General features: G+C 38.7%; 8 protein-coding genes across 8 annotated transcripts; 6 read left to right on the forward strand and 2 right to left on the reverse strand. All coding sequences in view use genetic code 12, as the record gives it.

The window, feature by feature from the left end:
- Positions 1–139: 139 nt before the first annotated feature.
- Positions 140–3,109, reverse strand: CPAR2_402860 (uncharacterized protein; the record flags this gene model as incomplete). Its single annotated transcript, XM_036811183.1, has 1 exon — positions 140–3,109. One exon carries the CDS (start codon positions 3,107–3,109, stop codon positions 140–142), a length of 2,970 nt encoding a protein of 989 aa, XP_036667646.1.
- A 1,975-nt stretch (positions 3,110–5,084) lies between these two features.
- MEP2 (ammonium permease) lies at positions 5,085–6,593 on the forward strand (the record flags this gene model as incomplete). Its single annotated transcript, XM_036811184.1, has 1 exon — positions 5,085–6,593. The coding sequence occupies one exon, from the start codon at positions 5,085–5,087 to the stop codon at positions 6,591–6,593; it is 1,509 nt and encodes a 502-aa protein (XP_036667647.1).
- A 149-nt stretch (positions 6,594–6,742) lies between these two features.
- FRP1 (Frp1p) lies at positions 6,743–8,740 on the reverse strand (the record flags this gene model as incomplete). Its single annotated transcript, XM_036811185.1, has 1 exon — positions 6,743–8,740. The coding sequence occupies one exon, from the start codon at positions 8,738–8,740 to the stop codon at positions 6,743–6,745; it is 1,998 nt and encodes a 665-aa protein (XP_036667648.1).
- A 1,636-nt stretch (positions 8,741–10,376) lies between these two features.
- On the forward strand, positions 10,377–11,033 carry CPAR2_402890 (CFEM domain-containing protein; the record flags this gene model as incomplete). Its single annotated transcript, XM_036811186.1, has 1 exon — positions 10,377–11,033. One exon carries the CDS (start codon positions 10,377–10,379, stop codon positions 11,031–11,033), a length of 657 nt encoding a protein of 218 aa, XP_036667649.1.
- A 739-nt stretch (positions 11,034–11,772) lies between these two features.
- On the forward strand, positions 11,773–12,483 carry CPAR2_402900 (CFEM domain-containing protein; the record flags this gene model as incomplete). Its single annotated transcript, XM_036811187.1, has 1 exon — positions 11,773–12,483. One exon carries the CDS (start codon positions 11,773–11,775, stop codon positions 12,481–12,483), a length of 711 nt encoding a protein of 236 aa, XP_036667650.1.
- Positions 12,484–15,080: 2,597 nt separating this feature from the next.
- Positions 15,081–15,779, forward strand: CPAR2_402910 (CFEM domain-containing protein; the record flags this gene model as incomplete). The annotated part of the gene is made up of 1 exon (XM_036811188.1): positions 15,081–15,779. The coding sequence occupies one exon, from the start codon at positions 15,081–15,083 to the stop codon at positions 15,777–15,779; it is 699 nt and encodes a 232-aa protein (XP_036667651.1).
- Positions 15,780–16,687: 908 nt separating this feature from the next.
- On the forward strand, positions 16,688–17,647 carry CPAR2_402920 (CFEM domain-containing protein; the record flags this gene model as incomplete). The annotated part of the gene is made up of 1 exon (XM_036811190.1): positions 16,688–17,647. One exon carries the CDS (start codon positions 16,688–16,690, stop codon positions 17,645–17,647), a length of 960 nt encoding a protein of 319 aa, XP_036667652.1.
- A 1,235-nt stretch (positions 17,648–18,882) lies between these two features.
- Positions 18,883–21,723, forward strand: AXL2 (Axl2p; the record flags this gene model as incomplete). Its single annotated transcript, XM_036811191.1, has 1 exon — positions 18,883–21,723. The coding sequence occupies one exon, from the start codon at positions 18,883–18,885 to the stop codon at positions 21,721–21,723; it is 2,841 nt and encodes a 946-aa protein (XP_036667653.1).
- Positions 21,724–21,759: the final 36 nt, after the last annotated feature.

Consider the following 21,759-nt stretch of genomic DNA (forward strand, 5'->3'; position numbering starts at 1 on the left):
ACTATGTAGTGGTTTTTAATGAAATAAAACCAAAAAAAAAGGAAAAACTTATACATATATTATACAATTAAAAGGCTATGAAAGATGAACCTGTCTCTTGACGACGATATGAATAGGAAGCGATACTCTCCATAACTATTCAAAAATGACTAGCATAATGTCCACTGACAAGGTTTCTAAATGAAGGAATCTCTTCCCCTTGAGTGTTATAAATTGAACAGTACTTGACAGCTGTTGGGTTACCAATAGTAAACTTTAATTGCACGCCCAGTTCATGTTCAGACCCTTGTCCTTTGGTCATAAACCTAGCAATCAATTTCTCTTCACCATGAGGCTTCAACACGACTGGATGATTATATCTCCAAGTAATTCTGTTCTTATCTTTATTGAATGCACCTTGTGGTTTAGATGATGCTGAAGTGGCTACAACATCGGTATTCAAAGCGGCTGAAACAATCAAATTTTCAATCTCAAGAGTCTCGTTTACGTTTGACCTGATACTAATCATCAAACTTGATTGATGAGGCTCAAATTTCCAAATCTGTTGAACGAGTAAAGGCACGTGATTGTCGTTGGCCAAGTACTTTAATCCACCCAATGTCTTTGAACTGATCAAAGCAGGATCAAGCTTATAATCATGATCGCCCAATTCTTCAATAAACGTCTTGTTGACAATCAATCTATCATAATCGTGGGGAATACTAACAACAATTGACTCCTCATTTGGATGTCCATTATAGTTAAAAGCAACTTCGCCAATAACTTGCGATGACTTCAATTGTCCATCTTTGAAAGTTGCATTGACAATTTCAGCAATTGACGTGTTCAATCCAATAGTGGCATCTGATAAATTGAAATGCTTGAAATCGTTATTCAACAATGTACCAGTGTCTTGTCTCTTTAACGCCGCAAACGGATTATTCACATGTGAACTTGTTGATGAAGGTCTTGGTGGTTGAACAAATGAATCTCGTATAGAACTATTTGTGGTTGCAGCTGGCAAATTATGAAACATGTGAGAATCTCTCACCGAACCTGCTGTGTCATGATGCACCACTTTTCTTGATGGTGGGGGTTTTGGTGGAGCAGCACCTCCAAATCCACTAAATGAAGAAGTAGTGTTGGATGAAGCATATCCATGTGGAACAAAATTGTCAGCTGTTGGTGAGGTTGCTGTTGCGCCACCACCAAACTCCCCGACAAATCTCGAAGATTCATCATCTCTAGAAGAAATTGCATCAAAATCTCTGTTTTCAACACCTCTGTCTCCCCGCGCTGATGCAATACTTTCAGAAATCCTGTCACCATCACTAAATCCATTCTGCTCACTTCTTGGAGACGCCAAAATTGGCTTGTTATCATCACCAGCTTCGAAAGAATACTTGCCATCACTGTTTTGTCTTGCTCTCGCATTGGGGTCAAGTAATCCACCAGCAACATGAGAAGGTTGCAGTTGTTGTGGGGTAGTAAAAGCACCAGCACCTTTTTCGCCTTGTTCAGTGCTGTCTAAATGATGCCTTTCAAGTAATGAGGATCTTCTACCTGCATTCACGTTGTCCTCACTGTCATCATCATCATCATCCTCGTCAGTGCCATATTTAACAACATTTGGAGAATCGGTTTGTTGGTTAAAGGGCCCAGTGGGAGCTCTGTCCTTTGTTGGAGTGGCTGGTAATGCTGCATCCTTGTAACTACCAAGTTGTTGCAGCGATGCAAAGGAGCCTTGTCTTGGGGCTGCAAGAGGCTGCGTGGAGAAGCTTGACCGTTGTTGTTGTTGTCGGGAAGGAAATTGTTGGGGGGCGATTCCGGATCCAAATGCCTGTTGCTGTTGAGGTTGTTGAGGTTGCGGTTGTTGTTGAGGTTGCGGTTGTTGTTGAGGTTGCGGTTGTTGTTGAGGTTGCGGTTGTTGTTGAGGCTGCGGCGGTTGTTGTTGAGATTGCAATTGTTGTTGAGGTTGCTGTGGTTGCTGAGCTACTTGAGGTTGCTGATTCAGTGACGGCTTGTTTGGCGTCAAAGGAGGGAATGGAGTTTGCAGTTGTTGCTCATGTTGATAAAGAGTTTGACTAGCATGGGATGGACGGCGTTGATCTGTGGCAGGCGACTCATATCTTTGCTCTCTACCAAGGAAAGATCTTGAGGTGTTGTTCCTCGACAATGGTGCTGATCGTGAGGTTGATGCATCAGTGGAAATGGATGCATCTTCAGCAATAGTAGATTCAAGTTGTGTATGATGCTGATCCTTCTTCTTTTTTCTGCCAAAAATAGATCCAACCCTCGATTTCAATTTGGATGACTTTTTGGGCGAAGTTTCATCATGGGCACCTGCATGTTTATCAAGACGACCAAATGAGCTTCTTCTTCTTTCCTTTGCCGGAGTTGTGCTTGATCCAGCAGCTGAATTCGATCCAGTAGTCCCTGAGCGATTCTGATTAGCAATTTGTTGAGGCAATTGAAATTGTGTATTCTGCATATAGTCCAATTGACTTTTCATTTCGTTGTCCAACTTGAAACTTCCCAACAAGTAATTTGTTGAATTTTCGTTATTCTTCACTTCCTTATTTAATCTCGCATTGTTGAGCTGGAAGTAATTCAAAATGACATTAAACATTAATTGAATTTCAATCTTTTTAAATGCTTCCAAGTTTTGAAATGCTTGAGGGGCTTTAAAGTTCCACTGATACTCGCCTTCTTTAGTCAAATGTTGACTAAGTTCAGTCAATTCTTGTCCATTAATGGTTAACTCCGAAATACGGACATCATTTTCAACCAAGTTCTTCAATGGAATAATTACATCTTGTTTCAAGTTCTCTTGCAAGATTTCATTGTCTTTTAACTCCATTTGTACTGCGTTCACCAAGCAGTTCCAATTGCGAGGGAAATTGTTGAATCCAACGCTGCTTCGACCAGCAATCTTTTTAGCCTCTTCAAGTAATTGTCTCAAGTTGGCATTATGGGCACCAATTGCTGAATTGTAGTTGTTGAACCATGACGACAAATCCTTGTTTAATCCAGTGGATCCAGTTATAATGCTAGGTAAAATTGCAGCAGCTTGTTCGGGTGATTTTGATGTTAATATAGTGGTTGCGAAGTTGTAAGAATCCTCCTCCATCTTGAGATATTTAGATTGTAGGTTAATCAAATGAAGGATCTAGAAAAAAAAGGAATCTCAATGTGCTATTGATGAATAACAACCAGTGGAGACTTTACGTAATGTGGCGATTAATCTATCTTTAATGGATTCTCCCTCCCCACTCAGTATTGTTGATGAAAATAAGTTCATTTTGTTTTCGTGGTTGGATGGTTCACCAAGGTCGTGCACAAATCAATTGTTTTTTTTAGCACGCCACGGGTCTAATTTTTTTTTTTCGGTTCTAAAAGTCATACTTATATTTACCGGATAACCTGGGAAAACTTCCTCCAATGGAGTAGCAATACCGAATATCATGGCACTAAGGCTAATGGAGCTGAGCTAGCTCATTTGGATGAAGGGCGGATGTCTTGATCACAGTGTAGCTAACCTTTCTATCGATCACCGCTCCCAAACTTGTAAAGTGTTGAATAAACATTCCGCCATCCCCCTTACAGCCTCTTAAACAGGGGTTATCTGAACAAAATCATAGCAGAGGACTCTGTAATTATATAGTTATTACATGTTCACGATGTATCGTCATTGATGATAAATAGAGTAAATCACGTGCACGTTAACTTTCAGATATTCAAATCCGGATATGTTTTATAGTGGCCGGTTCCGGTACCTTCATGATCCACAGACATCATTTTGTTAATTTCCCTTGCAATGGTGTTGATAGTCTCCTTCACACAAGGTAATTCTAGGTACTTATGCATGTAATTTACTTACAAAATGAGGAGATTCCAGTTAATAATGCAGTTTCCCGTTTATATCCGGCGATAACACCGTCACAAGTAAACGGAACTACAACAGAGGAACTGTTATTGTCAAGATCTTCTCCCCGGGTTGTAGGAGAAAGAAGAGAATTGCACAATGGTAACTGATAGACGAGCATTTTTCGAAAGGACAATGAGGAATTCCTATCACATTGTTGTATTAACGCCATCCATTTTCATTTTTGACCACTTGCATGTTTCTACAATGATCTATACACGAGGCTTTGCAAATGTCTGAAGGGTAATTCTGTTTCAACCGATGCATAAAATGCAGCTAAAGATAATGAATACGTGCAATAAAGTTGGAAATAACCATATGCACATCTGCATAACACAAGACAAATTAGATCGTGGCACTGACATAGACTATTTTTTTCGAATCAATCCGAGGGACTCATTCTATTTGCGGTGGGTGCTGTTGCGATTCGTCTGACTCCAAGCTTGCCCAGGATTGGCATCGTTTACTTGTCATTGATCGTGCATCACCACTAATCACAGTCATGATTTTTCAAGAGAATGTTTCTTGTCCCTTTGGCCCATTGCATTTACGATACATCAAAATCTAGATTCGTATACTCGTAATTGGGTTTCTTTCATATGAGAGTTGCAAAAACTGAAAAAAAGTTGTCCTGCATATTGCTTATCTTTAAAGATGTTTTTTTCTTTTTTAATTAAGTTTCTTCTAATCGTGCAATTTGATTGGACGATCTTGTGGAATTTTAGTCAAGAAAAAAAAAGACAATTAGTTGATCTCATGTGGTAGCATTTTTTTCTTTTTTTGCAACAGTGGTTAGGTGTATGTTTGGATCACACCATTGAACACTCTTATTGCAGATAAGGATAGCAATCTATCCTCTCTTTGAATACCCACGTAGAATCACGCCAATGCCAAGGAAAAAAATGGAAACAATGAAGTGAGTAAAGTTGGGGAGTGGGCTATTTTTCATGTGATTCACGCACATCTTTGACTAATCTGTAATACGGCTTATAATTTTCAAAGACAATAGAAGAAATTGTTTTTTCTTTATCGTTTTTTGTCGTTTCTTATCTCTATCACCCGTAAATTGACGGTACAGGATAGGCTGAATATAAATATCATGCAAATTTCCTTTCTTTGTCTCTTCTGTAATGATATTAGCTAGAAAACTTCCTTCAAACAAAGTATTTTCTAAAACACAATGGCAGACTCGGGACTTACAGGTGAAGGAACTGGAGGAGATGTCTTCAAAGTCGATTTAAATACTCAATTCGATTCTGCCGATATGGCATGGATTGGTACTGCGTCAGTACTTGTTTGGATTATGATACCTGGTGTTGGCTTACTATATTCAGGTTTATCGAGAAAAAAACATGCTCTTTCATTAATGTGGGCTGCATTGATGGCAGCTTGTGTCACTGCTTTCCAATGGTTTTTTTGGGGATACTCATTAGTCTTTGCTCACAATGGATCCGAATTTTTGGGAACATTGCAAAATTTTTGCTTAAGAAATGTCTTGGGTGCGCCAGGTGTTGTTACCACTGTGCCTGATATTTTGTTTTGTTTATATCAAGGTATGTTTGCTGCTGTTACTGCGATTTTGATGGTGGGTGCTGGTTGTGAAAGAGCTAGGTTGGGACCGATGATGGTGTTTTTGTTTATTTGGTTAACTGTGGTTTATGCACCTATTGCGTACTGGACATGGGGTGGTAATGGATGGTTATTCAATTTGGGTGCCTTGGATTTTGCTGGTGGTGGGCCAGTTCATGAAAATTCTGGGTTCGCTGCATTGGCTTATTCGCTTTGGTTGGGTAAGAGGCATGATCCATTGACTCAAGGAAAAGTTCCCAAATATAAACCACATTCGGTTTCTTCAATTGTGTTGGGAACTGTTTTCCTTTGGTTTGGATGGTTTGGTTTTAATGGTGGCTCTACTGGTAATGCCAAGATGAGATCATGGTATGCCTGTGTTAATACAAACATTGCTGCTGCTTGTGGTGGCTTGACTTGGATGTTTGTTGATTATTTCAGAACTGGTGGTAAATGGTCGACTGTTGGATTGTGTACCGGTGCTATTGCTGGTTTGGTTGGTATTACCCCTGCTGCTGGTTACGTACCAGTTTACACATCAATCATTTTTGGTATTGTCCCTGGTATTATTTGCAACTTTGCTGTTGATTTAAAACAATACTTGGGAATTGATGATGGTATGGATGTTTGGGCATTGCATGGAGTAGGTGGCTTTGTTGGAAATTTCATGACTGGGTTGTTTGCTGCTGATTACGTGGCCATGATTGATGGTACTGAGATTGATGGCGGCTGGATGAACCATCATTGGAAGCAATTGGGATATCAATTGGCAGGGTCAGTTTCAGTTGCTGCATGGTCATTTGTTGTTACGTCAATCTTGTTGTTGGCGATGGACAGAGTGCCATTTTTAAGAATCAGATTACACGAAGACGAAGAGATGTTAGGTACTGATTTGGCTCAGATTGGTGAATATGCTTACTACGATGATGATCAAGATCCAGAAAACAGTCCATACGTATTGGAGCCAATTAGATCAACCGATGCCATTAGAGATAAGTTGAGGACGGCAACAACAGCTCAACAGAATGAACCAGGTGTTCAAACTCCCGAACAAATTGATGGTGTTGCACAAGTGCAAGATGATACTGATAATTCACAAAGTGGTGAATCAAAAAAGTAATGGATTAAATAGGTGTGTAATGATAAGAAAGAAAATGTAATAAGCTGGATTAACAAGACTTCAACGCATTACTTGTGCTATTATAGAACTACGTATCTACAATACCCAGATTCCCAAACATATATACCCATTTCCTAAATGCCTTTCTATTAAAACGATTCCGTATAACAATAAACATCTGGAGATCCGTTTTTCCGTCTAGCCACTTGACACTGTTCTTTGATCAAGTTGGTGAAGTATGGTGGACCACAAGAAGCAACCGCCAACGACTTGTATGAACTACTGTTTGTCATTTGATGTGAAAGTTCATGCGTATGTGATTGTATTATGGCTCCAATATCAGGACGTCCATAGTAGACGTTGTATATTGAACTCTTGGTCGTAAGGTCATATTCGACTTCAACCGTATCTGATTTTCGTTTGTTTTGACTGTGTGAACTTTCTCCTGCATTTGTTAATGTAGTGGATGTAGTTATAACCGTTTGGTCCTTGTCAACGTATTGATTCTTGTTGTCTTCACCATAGATTTGATTTTTGTTTAGCAACTTCAGATTCAGTCCAATTGAAGTTAATTCAAATGATCCTGCATCGCTCGTTGATGATTGCTCTAACTTTGGTTCGCTTTCAATTTGACATTCTTCAATGGAGTTGCAACTGCTTCCGCTACTACCACCACCACTTTGACCAGCACCATTTTCTTGAGTAACATAAATATCAATAATCAACTTGTTACTAGCAGAGTATATTGTCAATTGATCGAAAATGTGTTTAAACCAAATAATGTTTTTCAAATGCTTTATTGCCCAAACAAATCTAATTTTTGGTGCAACTGGACGGAATAAAAAGTCTTGCATTTCATCCTTGGCTTGAATTTGTTGAAGAAGATCCAAACAAACGGGGAATGTGAATGCAGCACCTGAACCAGCACCAAAGAATACACAGTGATCAAATGATATGAATGGTTGGTGAACTGCACCATATGGGCCATGGAACATGGTTTTGATGCTAACCAAATCATCTTCATGTTCGTCATGATCAATATCTGCCAAATGTCTCATTAACTTCCTAGTGAATCCCTTTTGCACTCTGATCAACAACTTCATTTCATTTGATGAAGCCAAACTGGCAATGGTAAATGGATGATACTCAAGCCATTTGATTTTGGGTACATTCAAATACACGTGTTGACCTGCTTTCCAATCTTTATATCCAAGGACTTTATTATACCATTTATTAGCAACATATCCTTCTTCTCTAACCGGTACAGTCACTTCAACTGTTCCCGAATCCAAAATTCTAAATGTACTTCTGCATTTGGTTGGTGAATAGTGTTTATGAATATGAGCCAAGACTTTACTTAAGACACGATCAATGACCAATCCATGGACGGAAACCAAGACTGCGGCACGGTTACCACTATTGTGAATAAATGACATAAACAACATAATGAATGCAAACACTCTATGTTGAACCAACCAGAACTCATAACACCATTGACGAATAAACTTCATACTTGTCCAAGTCAACAAAAACAAACTTCCATATGCCATGAATCCAAATATTTGTGGTGGAATAATAATCATAATCAAGAAATTGTTGGTTAACCAGTAGTAACAAGCTAATGACAAGTGTACCGTAATCATGGCCCACATCCATCTACTTAACCATTTATGTAAAAACTCCAACCTATCAAATTGGAATCCTGAGAGTTGGGTAAGTACATCATGCTTCATGACTGAAAACAACAAGATGGGCAAGTTACCAATACCAATACGGGATATCCTCTTGGAAATGGCGTACAAGAAACCTTGATAATCAAGATCCCTAATTTCGGCAAAGCATAGACCAACATTGACGCCCACAAAAACAACACAAAACAAGACTAAACTTGGTTGATAGTAGAATCGATGTTTGAATAATGTGAAGTGTTTACAAGATGTGAAGCTCTCCCACTGTTTGACAAACGCAAAGTATTTGTGGTGTGTAAGTCCAGCACTTTGTCTTTTCAACCGGAAATAGCGAGGAATCCAATGGAATAGTAGTCCATGTATGCCTAGTATGATGAGTGTGAGAATAAATATAAGCCATTCGTATTTGTCGTTTCTTTCTCTTTCAACAAAGAATTGCTGATCAAATGGGACTGCCATGGTGATATATGGCTAGTATTGATTGAAGATATATATGTTTTCTTAATGCTTCTGTGATTACAATATAGCAAATATCAAAATTAAGAGCCTTTGTTGATCCTTTAGTCGATGGTATGAATAGCGTATGGCAGTTAGGCAACTAGTCTATTCAGCCCTCTTCACATCTCCATAACAATCTACAAAAAATAATGGAAAGATTATATCATATTTATTTAAACTCTTTCAAAAAGGAAAAATGAGTAACAAAACAAATTGCGAAATTTTTTTCAAAAAAAATGAACAATAAAAAAAAGAAGAGGCTAAAAATACAAATGACCTTATGGAGAAGGATGTGAGGTTTCCTACTGGATCCTTTTATTTCCCTTTGGTAGTAACTGATTGATTAGATTAAGGTTAAACTGGAACAAATTTTTTTTCCTGGCCTACAGTTGGCCCTGTCCAAAACAATTTGTTCTCAATCTAGCCAATCTCTCTCGTGCAATCTGTAAATCTAAAACTTTACCCCCTTCCAAGAACTCCCCAGCAAAGTCTTATGTAATGACTAAAAACAGTAATAAAAAGTAAAAAATAAAAGAGAGGTGATTCCTGAATTTTCTTGACGAAAGAAGGCTTATTGTGGTAAAATAACGCACATAATCTAAAAGATCGGTAAATGCGCGGGCTAGGTCAGGTCAGCGGTGGCACTTCTTTCATTAGTAATGCTATCTTTTATTTACAAGATTCACCGAGGGTCTGAAAATTTGGCCCATCTGCAGTGACGCTCAATGGTAGATATCGGTAGTTGATAAGTTAAGAGAGGATCTCATTGTTCTGAGAAAAGTGAGGATAAAATGTTGTATTTGTGATTGAGAAGAAACTCAACTGTAGTAAGGAGCTTTCCCCATTAGGCGTCAAAAAAGCATTTGGCAGAAATGTTACACCATTGTTGAAGTAATTTAGTTCTTGCAGCTGGAGTGGAAAAGGCGCGAGGGATTGTGTATAAGTGGTGAACTCACTTGATTGGCGGAAATATCGTTCATACATGAATACGTTTTGAGATGTGCCAAGTGTTCTTTTGAATATTAAACCAAAAGTTACAAAATAGCCTTTTTTGTAACTCTATATGCATAGCTTATTATACTATATTGTAGAGGAGTCGGGATTGCACAAAACTGCAATGTTGTTTTTTATATACAGGACCGACAGAACTTTTATCAATTTGATCAAAATAACACAAAGAGATCAAACAATTGCACTGTTTGAAAGTTTACCCGAAAGTTGAAGTGCAATGTCATGCCATTCTTTGTCTGTGAACAGTTGACAAAGCTTTTTGCGCATTGTGCTTATTATTTTTTTGATTATATTGGGACCGCATCGTCGTCGATCCGGCCAATTGCAGCCAAACTCTACCACCAAGCATTCAAGACTGTAAGCCACCCACCAACTCATTTCTTTGGAAGCCATCACTTTTTGAGGTGTAATGAAGAAGGCTTGTCCTCAAAGCCCTTGCCTCTATAGACGTGGACGGGTCCCAGATAAATACATGTCGCTTGAACCAATTTTCTGCGTAGGAACAAGCTCATTAAAAAGATTTTTGCATTAATTTTTTTTGCAACTTTGATATTCACCAATTCTGATCAACACCACACCCGCAGTCATGTTTTTTAAATTTATCATACTTGTTGTTTCAATATCATCCCTTGTGAAAGGTGACAACTACGCAACTTACCCGCAAGTTCCAAAAACGGCTTCTTACAATGGGTTTGCTGACCCAATTATTGATGTTTTACCCGATTGTGCTAAAGAGTGTGTTAAGTATAGTACTGGCAACACGCCTTGTCCAAACTGGGATACTGGTTGTCTTTGTGTTATGCCACAATGGTCAGGTTTAGTTGGACAATGTATTGCCAAAAATTGTACTGGTTCCGATGTTCAAAGCGCTAGGTACTGGACAACTTCATTGTGCTCAACCGTGGGAGCTAATACCTGGTGGATGCCTGCGTCTATTTCCACAATGTTGTCAACTGCAGCAGAGGGAGCAGCAGAGATTACTACTATATCTGACAAGACAGCCAGGTCATGGGTTGTAGCATCGGGAAGTTCAGATACAAATATTATCACCGAGTCTAGTGGGGTTGCTGAATCTGGTTTTGAGTCTTCTGTGAATAATACTAATAATAATTCATCAAGCATTGTCTCTTCAGTTGCCTCTTCGGCAGCTAGTTTTACAGAGTCTACATCAAACATGGCAGTTTTAGGAGCCAGTGGGTTAGGAGGCGCCATCATTTGTCTATTGGCTAGTTTCCTTGTATAGTATAACTCGTATAAATTTCTAATTGCCTGTAAGCATTATCACCGGGAAAGAAAGAGACCCAATAAGTCAATTGTAAGTATCATGCATTGACGTACAAAGAGAAATAAATCAAACGCCAAAGGGAGGAATATGGTTTGTACAGGTTTGATGTAATCCTACTTTTACACAAAAATATCATACATACTTTGTAGTGGTTTAGTAATATTTTCAAAAGAAAAGCTTTAACCTTCAAACAACTAAGGTTTAGTAGTAAAAGTTGATGACTGAAAGTCAGTGTTGTATAACTACGGTAGGCACACCACACACTTTTTGCGTAGTGCATTCAGCCAGCTATAGGGGAGAGAAGTTAATTCACTATTCCTCTAACTCAAATGACGTGATCAGGAAACACTCCTGTTGATCATATTGCTTCTATGTGCTCCTTCTAGCTGTAGAGAGTATATTCCATAGGTCGGATTTAATGCGCTAATTCAATGAAACTAAAATACAAGAAAAAAATACAAAAAATATAAAAATTAAAACTTAGTCTAAACTCATATTACTTAATCAAAGAAAGCTTCGGTAAAACATACAATAGAATCAGTAAAACACAAAAAGTGTACGGTTTCTAAAGTAATACAATTCATATATAAGAAGATGTACTTTTCTTGACAAAATATTAATCTCGAATAAAGGCTTTTTTTAATTTCAATCCATCTTTGAGCCTTCACCTTTCCAAAGCCACTTCATTCAATCCATCATGTTATACATCTACACTTTACTCGTTGCTGCCTTAGTATCATTTGTACAAGCCGCCGATAACTACGCTACTTACCCAAAGATCCCCAAAACTGCCTCAATCAATGGATTTGCTGATCCAATCGTTGATTTGTTACCCGATTGTGCTAAAGAGTGTGTCAAATTTAGCACCAAGAATACCCCATGTCCATATTGGGATACCGGTTGTTTCTGTGTCATGCCACAATGGGCAGGATTGGTCGGTCAATGTATTGCTAAGAACTGTAAAGGTGAAGATGTCCAAAGTGCTAGATTTTTGGCTACTTCATTGTGTTCAACTGTTGGTGCCAACACCTGGATGATGCCAGCATCAATTTCTGATATGATGTCTTCTGCTGCTTCAGGAGCCAAAGAAGTTACTACCATTTCAGGAAAGACGGCAATGCAATGGGTTACTGCTCCAGGAAGTTCCGACACCAATGTTGTTTCGGAAACTGATAACAGCGAGAGTGTTTCAGAGACTAGTGATAGCAGTAGTGCATCAGCTACTGATTCTGATGAAGAGACTTCAGCTACCAGTGAATCAGCAGAGTCGGCTTCTAGCACGGAAGCAAGCTCGACTGCCAATGAAAGTAGCACAACTTCCACTGGATCCACTTCAAACCTTGCTGTTTTACAAGCTGGTAGTTTGGGAAGTGTCATTTTCGGGGTTTTGGTCAGCTTCCTCATGTAAAAAAACTTATAGCAACTACGTTGTAGTTTCGTATATTTAAATGTACGTGAATCAGTCAACTCGTCACTGCTTAACTGTATAATCAATTTTTGTTAGTAGTAGGGTACTCAAAGCAGAGCATTCTCGAGGGTTGTTAGATTCCTCGGATTTGTCGCTCCATGGCGATACATTTTGTGGCGAATTTTCTTCATCTGACTGGTGACATCACGCGTTAACTGATTCTTGTCAGGCCATTATCGGAGTTGTCACGGATAGAATGTGATCAGTTACAAACTCAAAAGAAAAGTTGCTTTCATTCTACTCGTGGGTTTTACACGCGTTTATTAAGCGACCGATTCGGATCTCTCATAAAATACAGGAGTGGTTCCATTAAAAAGAAAGGTACCCTTTAGGTCTAGGTTTAGTCCACTGTACTTGACACCAGGAAACTGACAAACACTTTTCGTGCCTGTTTTGTATGCTTTGTAAACAAAACCCAATTTGATGCAGACCAAACTTTACAAAATAGAAGCGCTGCTTACCTTTAAAATTCAGAACCGCTCTTGGCGAGCAAACAAATGTTAACAAAGACACGCGGAGAGGTAAACGTTCCCAGTCGTACAATGATTCATACGTTTTGCTTGGTCATTGTATTAACAAAATGTTCTGGGTTTCCAATTCATCTTTGGTTGCACTTCCTGTTTAGTTTGCTTTGTCTCTCATTTTATCTATTTGATCAACAGAACACAAAATTAAAAATACACAAACACTACAATACTTTTTCTTCTGTTCATTTTACGATAAAGCCGAGAGTGGGATTGGAACAAAGGCGAATACCAAAAAATAATTATTAACCACTTACTAAAAAGAAACAATAACTTTTACGGCATTCTTCTATTGTCCTTGAAAAACAAAGAGATTGAATAGATAAAATGGTACTCCAACATAATAGCCAGCCTCGTACATTTCAGCTGTAAAACTGAATATAGGTACAAGGATCAGCGCCTATTGACAATTTTGACGACGAGGGCTGTTTATCTAAAAACGCAAACTGACTTAAAAGAAGAGTTCTAGTTTTTACAGTTTCACCAATATGCTCTCGATTATAGAATCACCTTTAAAAGTTTTAGTTCAGCTCTTCTCATTGGTTGAACTAAAAGAAAAAATTCCCAATCTACCACCAAGAAAATATAGTCTAAAAAACACAAAACAACCCTTTTATTTTTTTTGCTTCTTGAATTCTGCCAAGTCGCAAAGTTGCCGCAGATTGCCGCCCAAAGGTTTTTTTTGTCGCAGCTGCAAAAATATGAGCACACAATAAGTAAGCAAAAAAAAAAAAAAAGGACAAAAAAGAATGGAATTGCGTTGCACCAATATCACAGTACTTTGTTTTTAGTTTTATTTTGGTGTTTCTGTGAGCGTAATGATGGAGTAGAAAGTGCAAGCGAATGGACTACATTGATTGGTGAGAGAATGCGTCATTTAAAAATCACGTTTAACCAACTTTTTCTACCCCACAACAAGTCTAATCCCAATCCATCTAGACAGTGCAAGTGTGTTGGTCTTTACCGAGGAAGGTTTTCATCCCTCTTCATCAGCATTTTGCTGAATCGTTTGTATTCAAACTTTCTATAGGATTTTTTTGTGCTATTCTAGAACAGTTTTTCTACACAAAAAAAAACTTTAATTCTTTGTTGTGTTTGTGTTCAATGGGGGGACATATCGGAACTAATTGTATAGTCTATCTTAGTGTCAATTGTTGATCACATTATTCTCGTTTTGCTTTAGTGACATTCTGGGCTCTTACCACCCCATGGCTAACCCTCACTCTCTTTTTTCATTTACCCAATCACCTTGGTGTTTGCCTTTTACTTTTGTTGCATTTTCGGGAGCAGCAGCAACGTATAACAAAGTTTGAAGGAGCCTTCGATCTACAGAGGAAATTTCTTGTCACACATTTCCTCTCACCCCCCAAATGGCGTTTGTGTTTTTTTACTTCTTCGGTTCTAGTTTATCTGATCCGAGCAATGCCAAGCTTTCAGTACGTTTGCCCGCTCATCAAAGCTTTTTTTTTAAAGACAGGGCCGACGACTCCATTGCTTTCTTGTTTTGACTTGCCTATTTTGTACATTCAATTTCCTAATTTAGTGTTGAATTCCATAAATAGATTTTAACCACCCTACCTTGTTAATTTCTTATTGTATAACGGGGGAAACCAACATAGTAAAACTAGGAAAACCAGGTAGAAAAATAAAAAGAAAAAAGACCCGGTTCTGTTACACAAATTTGCGGTTCAATCTGCTGATGTAAAGCACACAATTTCCAGCTTCGGATATTATCTTAATCCTTGGCTTCAAGAGTCCAGAACCACTACTACACGAAATTGATGCACAGGCATATGGCTCTCTTTGTTTACATGAAGTCTAAACTTAATATTTTGTGCTCAATCTAAACACTCAATCGGGTGGTTTTGGGGTATTTTAAACTTTACGCCAAAAAATGTATAAATACGCAAGACAATTCCCCCTTCCTCAAACCAAATTTATTTCTCTTTCTTCTTCATCACTTGAAAGATAATATTTTATTACATTTCACTCGCTAATTAACTACTACAAAAAATGGATAACAACTGGTCTACTTACCCAAGTGTCGCAAAGACTGCTTCAATCAATGGTTTCGCTGACAGAATCTATGATCTTGTCCCACAATGTGCTCAAGAATGTTTGAAGGAATCCACTGGTTCAACCCCATGTCCATACTGGGATACCGGATGTTTGTGTATCATGCCACAATTTGCTGGTGCCATTGGTAACTGTGTTGCTGAAAACTGTCAAGGTCAAAATGTTGTCCAATTCGAGTCATTGGCCACTTCCCTTTGTTCTTCCGCTGGTGTTTGGGAACCATACTGGATGCCACCAGCTTCAGTTACCACTGCTTTGAGTACTGCTGCTGCCGCCGAAGCTGCTGAAACTACCCCAGCTTCAACTGAAGAAGAACAATCTTCATCAGCTCCAGCTGAAACTTCTGCTCCAGAAACCACTGCTCAAGAAACTTCTGCTGCTGAAGAATCATCATCAGCTCCAGCTGAAACTTCTGCTCCAGCTGAATCATCATCGGCTCCTGCTGAATCTTCTGCTCCTGCTGAATCTTCTCAAGAAGAAAAGCCATCAAGTGCTGAAGAACAATCTTCATCATCCGCCCCAGCAGAGGGTGAAGGTGAAGGTGAAGGTGAAGCTACTGTTTCTACCGTCAACGGTGGTGTCATCCCAGGTGTTGCCATGGGTGGTGTCATTGCTGCTTTGGCTGCTTTAATCTAAGTCTTTTAAAGACTTTTAGAGTTGTTTGGGAGTCTCTGCTTTTTTGTTTTTACTTCTAAATAGATGTTTAATTTTACTTACTATTGCTCCCTTAATAAAAATGGTTTATCGCTAATGTGTACTCCAAGAGAAGCCGTAGATATTGAAACTGGTTGTTCTTCTCCATCGTGGGGTTCAAAAAATTCAGTCAACTGACATATATGAAGAGGTTGATACTGAGTAATGCGTGGAGCAGGCTCTTTATTTTCCATTCAGCAACACATTTAACCTTGACTTGACATTCGGTCAACCCACTCACATTGATTTTGGTTGTATATTTTTTAATACATTAAAATCTGGAAAAATAACTTATTATTTTTCTCGGCAACTACTTACCTCCAACTACATTGGATTGCATTGATGAATCTGATAAGATCTTGAATACACAAACGTGCTGGAGAGCAGATCCGTGTTCTAACTGAATTAAAATTTGCATCAATGTACATGAACCGCAATGGCCAATGAAAGCGCATCCGTAACTTTGTACAGAGGTCCGTGAATTCGGGAATCAATCAGTCTCCAAATTATTATTATTTTATCACCACAGACCAAAGAAAACGCTTCAAATTGGATTTGGCAATTGGGTGAGGGCAAACGACTGACTAGACGAAATCAAAAGATCCAAGACCATTTCAGAATATTATAATTGTACTATCAAGAAATTCTTAGAAGGAGGTATATGTAAACAATCTTCAATAAGGAAAGACAATCCCCCTATTCGGATGAGGTTTTGCAATAAAGAGAATAAATAGAGAAAACTTTGCCCTTCTTTTCATTCCAAACTGTATTCCAACGACTATAATTTCTTCATTCAAATTCACACAGTCAATCGCTTTTAGTTGAAACTTTGAATACATACCACAAACAAAATGGACGCTATTACTACTGCCGAGGCTGAAAATCCCTATGCCACTTTCCCAAGTGTTCCAAGAACAGCATCAATCAATGGATTTGCTGACAGAATCTATGATCAATTACCAGAATGTGCCAAAGCTTGTATGTTTGAAAGCACCGGCTCTACTCCATGTCCATATTGGGATACTGGTTGTTTATGTGTCATGCCACAATTTGGTGGTGCTATTGGTCAATGCGTAGCTGATAATTGTCAAGGCGAAGCAATTGGTAGTGTTGAGTATTTGGCAACTTCAATTTGTTCAAGTGCTGGTGTTTGGGATCCTTATTGGTTTATTCCAGATTCTGTTGCACAAGCTTTGGCTGCTGCTGCTGCTGTAGTTGTTGAAGCGGAAACTACACCTACTTCTACTGCTGAAGAGGAGGGTGTCGCTGCTACTACAAATGCCCAAGAAGGTTCGTCAGTTGATGCTGGTGTTGGCCAACCGACTGAAACCAGTGCACCTGAAGAGGAGACTCAAGGTGGCGAAGAGGGAGAAGGAGAAGGAGAAGGAGAAGGGGAAGTTGAAGGTGAAAGTGAAAGTGAAAGTGAAAGTGAAGAGGAAGCTGGCGAGGAACAAGTCGGTGAAGAAGAAGGTGGTGAAAAAGGCGGTGAAGAAGGCAGTGAAGAAGGCAGTGAAGAAGACAGTGAAGAGGAAGTTGGCGCAAAAGAGGAGGAGACCGATGGCGCTAAGGAGTCAGCTACCGCAAAAGAAGAAGGTAAAACCACAAATGCTCCAACGGAAGAAGAAGATGAGCAAGGAACAGAGAGTGAGAAAACAAGTGAAGAAAAGTATTCTACATCAATTGATGCTGGTGACAACAGCATTGATGCAGATGCAGAAGCCGCTTCAATTGAAGCCCAGTTGGAAAATGGAGCAGTTGCTCAAGGTGTTGCTATGGGAGGTATTATTGCTGCTTTAGCTGCTTTGATTTAGAGCAATTTTTGTTATACCCCTTTAATTTGGTTCCTTAGTTGGTAAGTTTCGGTTAAAAAAAAACTTGCTTTATACTATATAATCCACTAAATAATGTCAATATCGTCCTTTTCGTCAAGTTTCGTATTTGAGTCTTTTCATTTGTAAAATGAAGTACAATGTCTCAGCAAAAGAAATGTCAATGGAAGTGCAAACATGAAACAGTTCTATAAACTTGAAAATGGAGACCCTGGGGATCTTTTGACGATGAATGCATTCCAGGCCCTTTTATAAAAGAGAGGTTGATAGAAGTGTATGGGTTTAGAATGTGTTGGATGTGTTTTTGTGGTGTATCTCGTAAATTGTGTATTGCTAGTCAAGTTGTCGTTTTTTATTCTGTATTTTTTTTTTGCAACAACAAAATTCTCACGACATTCAAGTTTTTCTCCTAAAGGAGGTAAAACGATGTGAAGAATATGAGCTTGGTGCAATACTGTTAGTATACACGCGTATTATATACTTGCTGCTCATTTATGCAACAAGGGAGTGTATAACGCCTTTCGCTGTAATGTATTATCTAAAGCATGAATGAGATGGGTCTGTGTATGCATATATCCCCAATACGGTTAAATTCGAGATCTCACAATTGGTTTGTGTCGCATCAGTTTCATCAAAAAAAAAACAAAAACAAAAACATAAACAACCCCTTTTGCATTAATAACTATTTTAGTATGTATGTTTGGATGTTAAAATAAAAAAAAAAAAAAAAACACGTTTCATTTTCAAACAAAAACGCGAAAAATCAAGTAAAACAATAAACAACAACAACAACGACAACAACAAAAAGGGGTTAAGAGATTACAATCAACCAAGAATAAAAAAATACCTTAGGTACGCCAAATTCAAATTAATATCCAAACACAACACCATTAGTATTCAAATTACACTCTATTGGGAAAATTAACATATCACAAAGTAACATCAAACTAAAACCAACTCTTATTCATTCATTCATTCAGGAAAAATTAAGTGGAAAAAGGAAAAAAAAGAACAGCCAATTTCATCATCACCACCCATCTTCTTTCACCTTACCACACAGATACCTTTTTTAACCCCACGGACACTCTTCCCTCAATCTGCAATACTGCATCACAGTCGCTCCTTTCCGTTACACTCAGTCACCAGAACCAAAAGTTAACTCATTTGTTCAATAGTCTACGCCACATGAAAACAGTCAAAGAAGTAAAGTCACAACAATGCTACAATTTACACTACTAAGACTACTACTACTATTACTTCTACTGGTTATACACCATGTATCAGCATCCATTTATATGGGATTCCCATTTAATGAACAACTTCCAAATGTAGGAAGAGTTGATCGGGAGTATAGCTTCACTATGGCCAATACAACTTATAAATCAAACAACTATGGAGACATCACTTATGAAGTTTCAAATTTACCTGACTGGCTATCATTTGACTCTGACTCAAGAACGTTTACTGGAATACCTAGTGAGTCAGATGTTGGGGAATTTGATATCACAATTGTTGGTACTGATCAAAGTGATCAGTCCACTTTATCCAACAACTACACCATGATTGTATCTAATGATACAGGTATACATGTAAACTCAGACACTAGTGTATTTCAACAATTGGCCCAATATGGTCATACCAATGGAAATGATGGTTTAGTTGTCAAGCCAGGCGATAAGATCAACTTGAAATTCAGCAAAGATACATTTAAAGAATTTTCATCGAGTGAGCGTTCAATCATTGCCTACTATGGAAGATCAGCCGATCGCAGTTCATTGCCCAATTGGATATCATTTGACGGTGAGGAATTGACATTTTCCGGTACGGTTCCACATGTCACTTCTGAGAATGCACCATCATTTGAATATGGTTTCAGTTTTATTGCTAGTGATTACTATGGCTATGCTGGCGCTTCCAGTATTTTCAAAATTGTTGTTGGTGGACATCAACTAGAAACTGACTTGAATAGTACAATCAAGATTAATGGGACTTTTGGACAAGATGTCGATGAATTGGTGCCTGTAATGTCACGCGTTTATCTCGATGGTGAATCAATCTCCAAGGAAAACATTTCCGAAGTTGATGCTGAGAATTTGCCGGGATACTTATCATTTAATGATGAAGATTACACCATTACTGGAATTTTTCCCAACACTTCAACGTTTGATAATTTCTCGATCACAGTGAGGGATACTTATGGAAATACGGTGGACTTGCCATACTCCTTTGCCGCCATTGGATCTATATTTACCATTGATTCATTGGATGATGTTAATGCAACCAAAGGTGAATGGTTTCTGTATCAAATCATGAATTCGATATTTACAAATGTCAATGAGACAGAAATCAATGTCGATTATGGTGATGCAGATTGGATTTCATACCACGAAAACAACAAGACCTTAAATGGAATGACGCCCAAAAATTTTGATAAGCAAAAGGTCACAATCAAAGGGCAATTAGACTCTGAAGATGAAGAAAAAAGTTTCAACATCAAGGGAGTTAATAAACATGTCACCTCTAGCTCATCAAGCTCAAGTTCAACAGCCACCTCGTCTTCATCGTCAGGTACAGCACCTGCAACGGCTTCAGCCACTAATGACGCAAGTAATGCCACATCTACATCTGGAGCATCATCACACAACTCACACAAGAACCGAGATTTGGCTATTGGACTTGGTGTAGGTATCCCAGTGTTTGTCCTTTTAGTAGCTGCATTAATCATCTTTTGCTGTTGTTACAAGAGAAGAAAAAGCAAGCAAGAATCAGATGATGAAAAGGGAACCGTTTCCTCAAATACAACACAAGTTCCAGGTGGTGGTACTGGTGGTGGTATCAAGGGTGCAGCTGCAGCAGGTGGTGTTGCAGGTGGTGTCGCAGCAGCAGCCACTGCTACCGGAGCTTCTACTTTCCCAATTGATCCAAAGAATGAATCACAAGTCAATTTAATGAAATTAGAGGGTATTTCAGCCAACTCGTCATCGTCATCTTTGACCCATGTTGACACTAATGAGTCTTTTTACGACACCCATGAACAACCAATACTGAAGAGTTGGCGAGCAAATACCGATTCCGATGACAAAGCAGTTGTCACACCAGCAAACCTAACCAGAAATAGTGATGCTTCGTTGTCAACAGTAAACACTGAGCAATTGTTTTCGGTACGATTAGTTGACGACTATACTCAACGTGATTCAGAGCTTTCATCGGCAAATAATGCGTTTATGAGCAACAATTCTTTGAATGCATTACTCCAACGTGATACTTCCTCACAAAATATTCATCGCTTAGATTCGGATGGAAACATTGTGGAGTATAACACATTGGCGCCTACATCATCACCCGAACGAATGCCGAACCGATTACCTCATTCTTCATCGCAGTTGGATATCGTACCTGAAGAGAATTCTCGCGATTTGTCAAATAGAGAAGATACTACTGGATCAATTAGCAACTTGTTGCACAAATTTGATCAAGCATCATCGGGATCTGATGAGGCAGCAGTATCATCACCTTCACCATCACCACAACCGCCATTACCTCAAAACCAATCACCTACATTTTTGTTTGAGTTCAGCAATCCCGATTTGGAATCACCACAATCAGACAATTTTCTTCTTCATGATAAACAAATGAACAACAATACTAATTACAGCAATAATCATTTATCGGCATCATCACCTTCATCATCACCTATTCGTCAAAGACACTTGCTTCCAACAACTTCGAACAACAACATGACTCAAAACCCTCATCATTCGGTACTCACTCTTGATTCACTCTCATCGGAAAAGTTCATTTACGATGGCAAACTACGTCCTGCTGACAGCTTATCACCAGTGAAAAACTTGTGCTCGAGAACAAGTTCTGGCTCGTTGCTCAGTGGAGGAGGTCGTGGTAGTAGAACTGGTGCCGGTGCTGGAAGTGACGGTCGTGAGAATGGAGCTGCTACTTTAGTTGATTTTACTCGAAAGGCAAGTTTAAGGGATTCTTCTTATGAGCCCGACTATACTCATCGTGAAGAATCTGCCACTTTGCATCACGATGATAGTGATTAGATGATAAAAAAAAAAAGAGGAAAGAAATGTGTTGTT

This window comes from Candida parapsilosis, contig 006372 (genome assembly GCF_000182765.1).
Source record: "Candida parapsilosis strain CDC317 annotated contig 006372".
Lineage (NCBI taxonomy): Eukaryota > Fungi > Ascomycota > Pichiomycetes > Serinales > Debaryomycetaceae > Lodderomyces > Lodderomyces parapsilosis.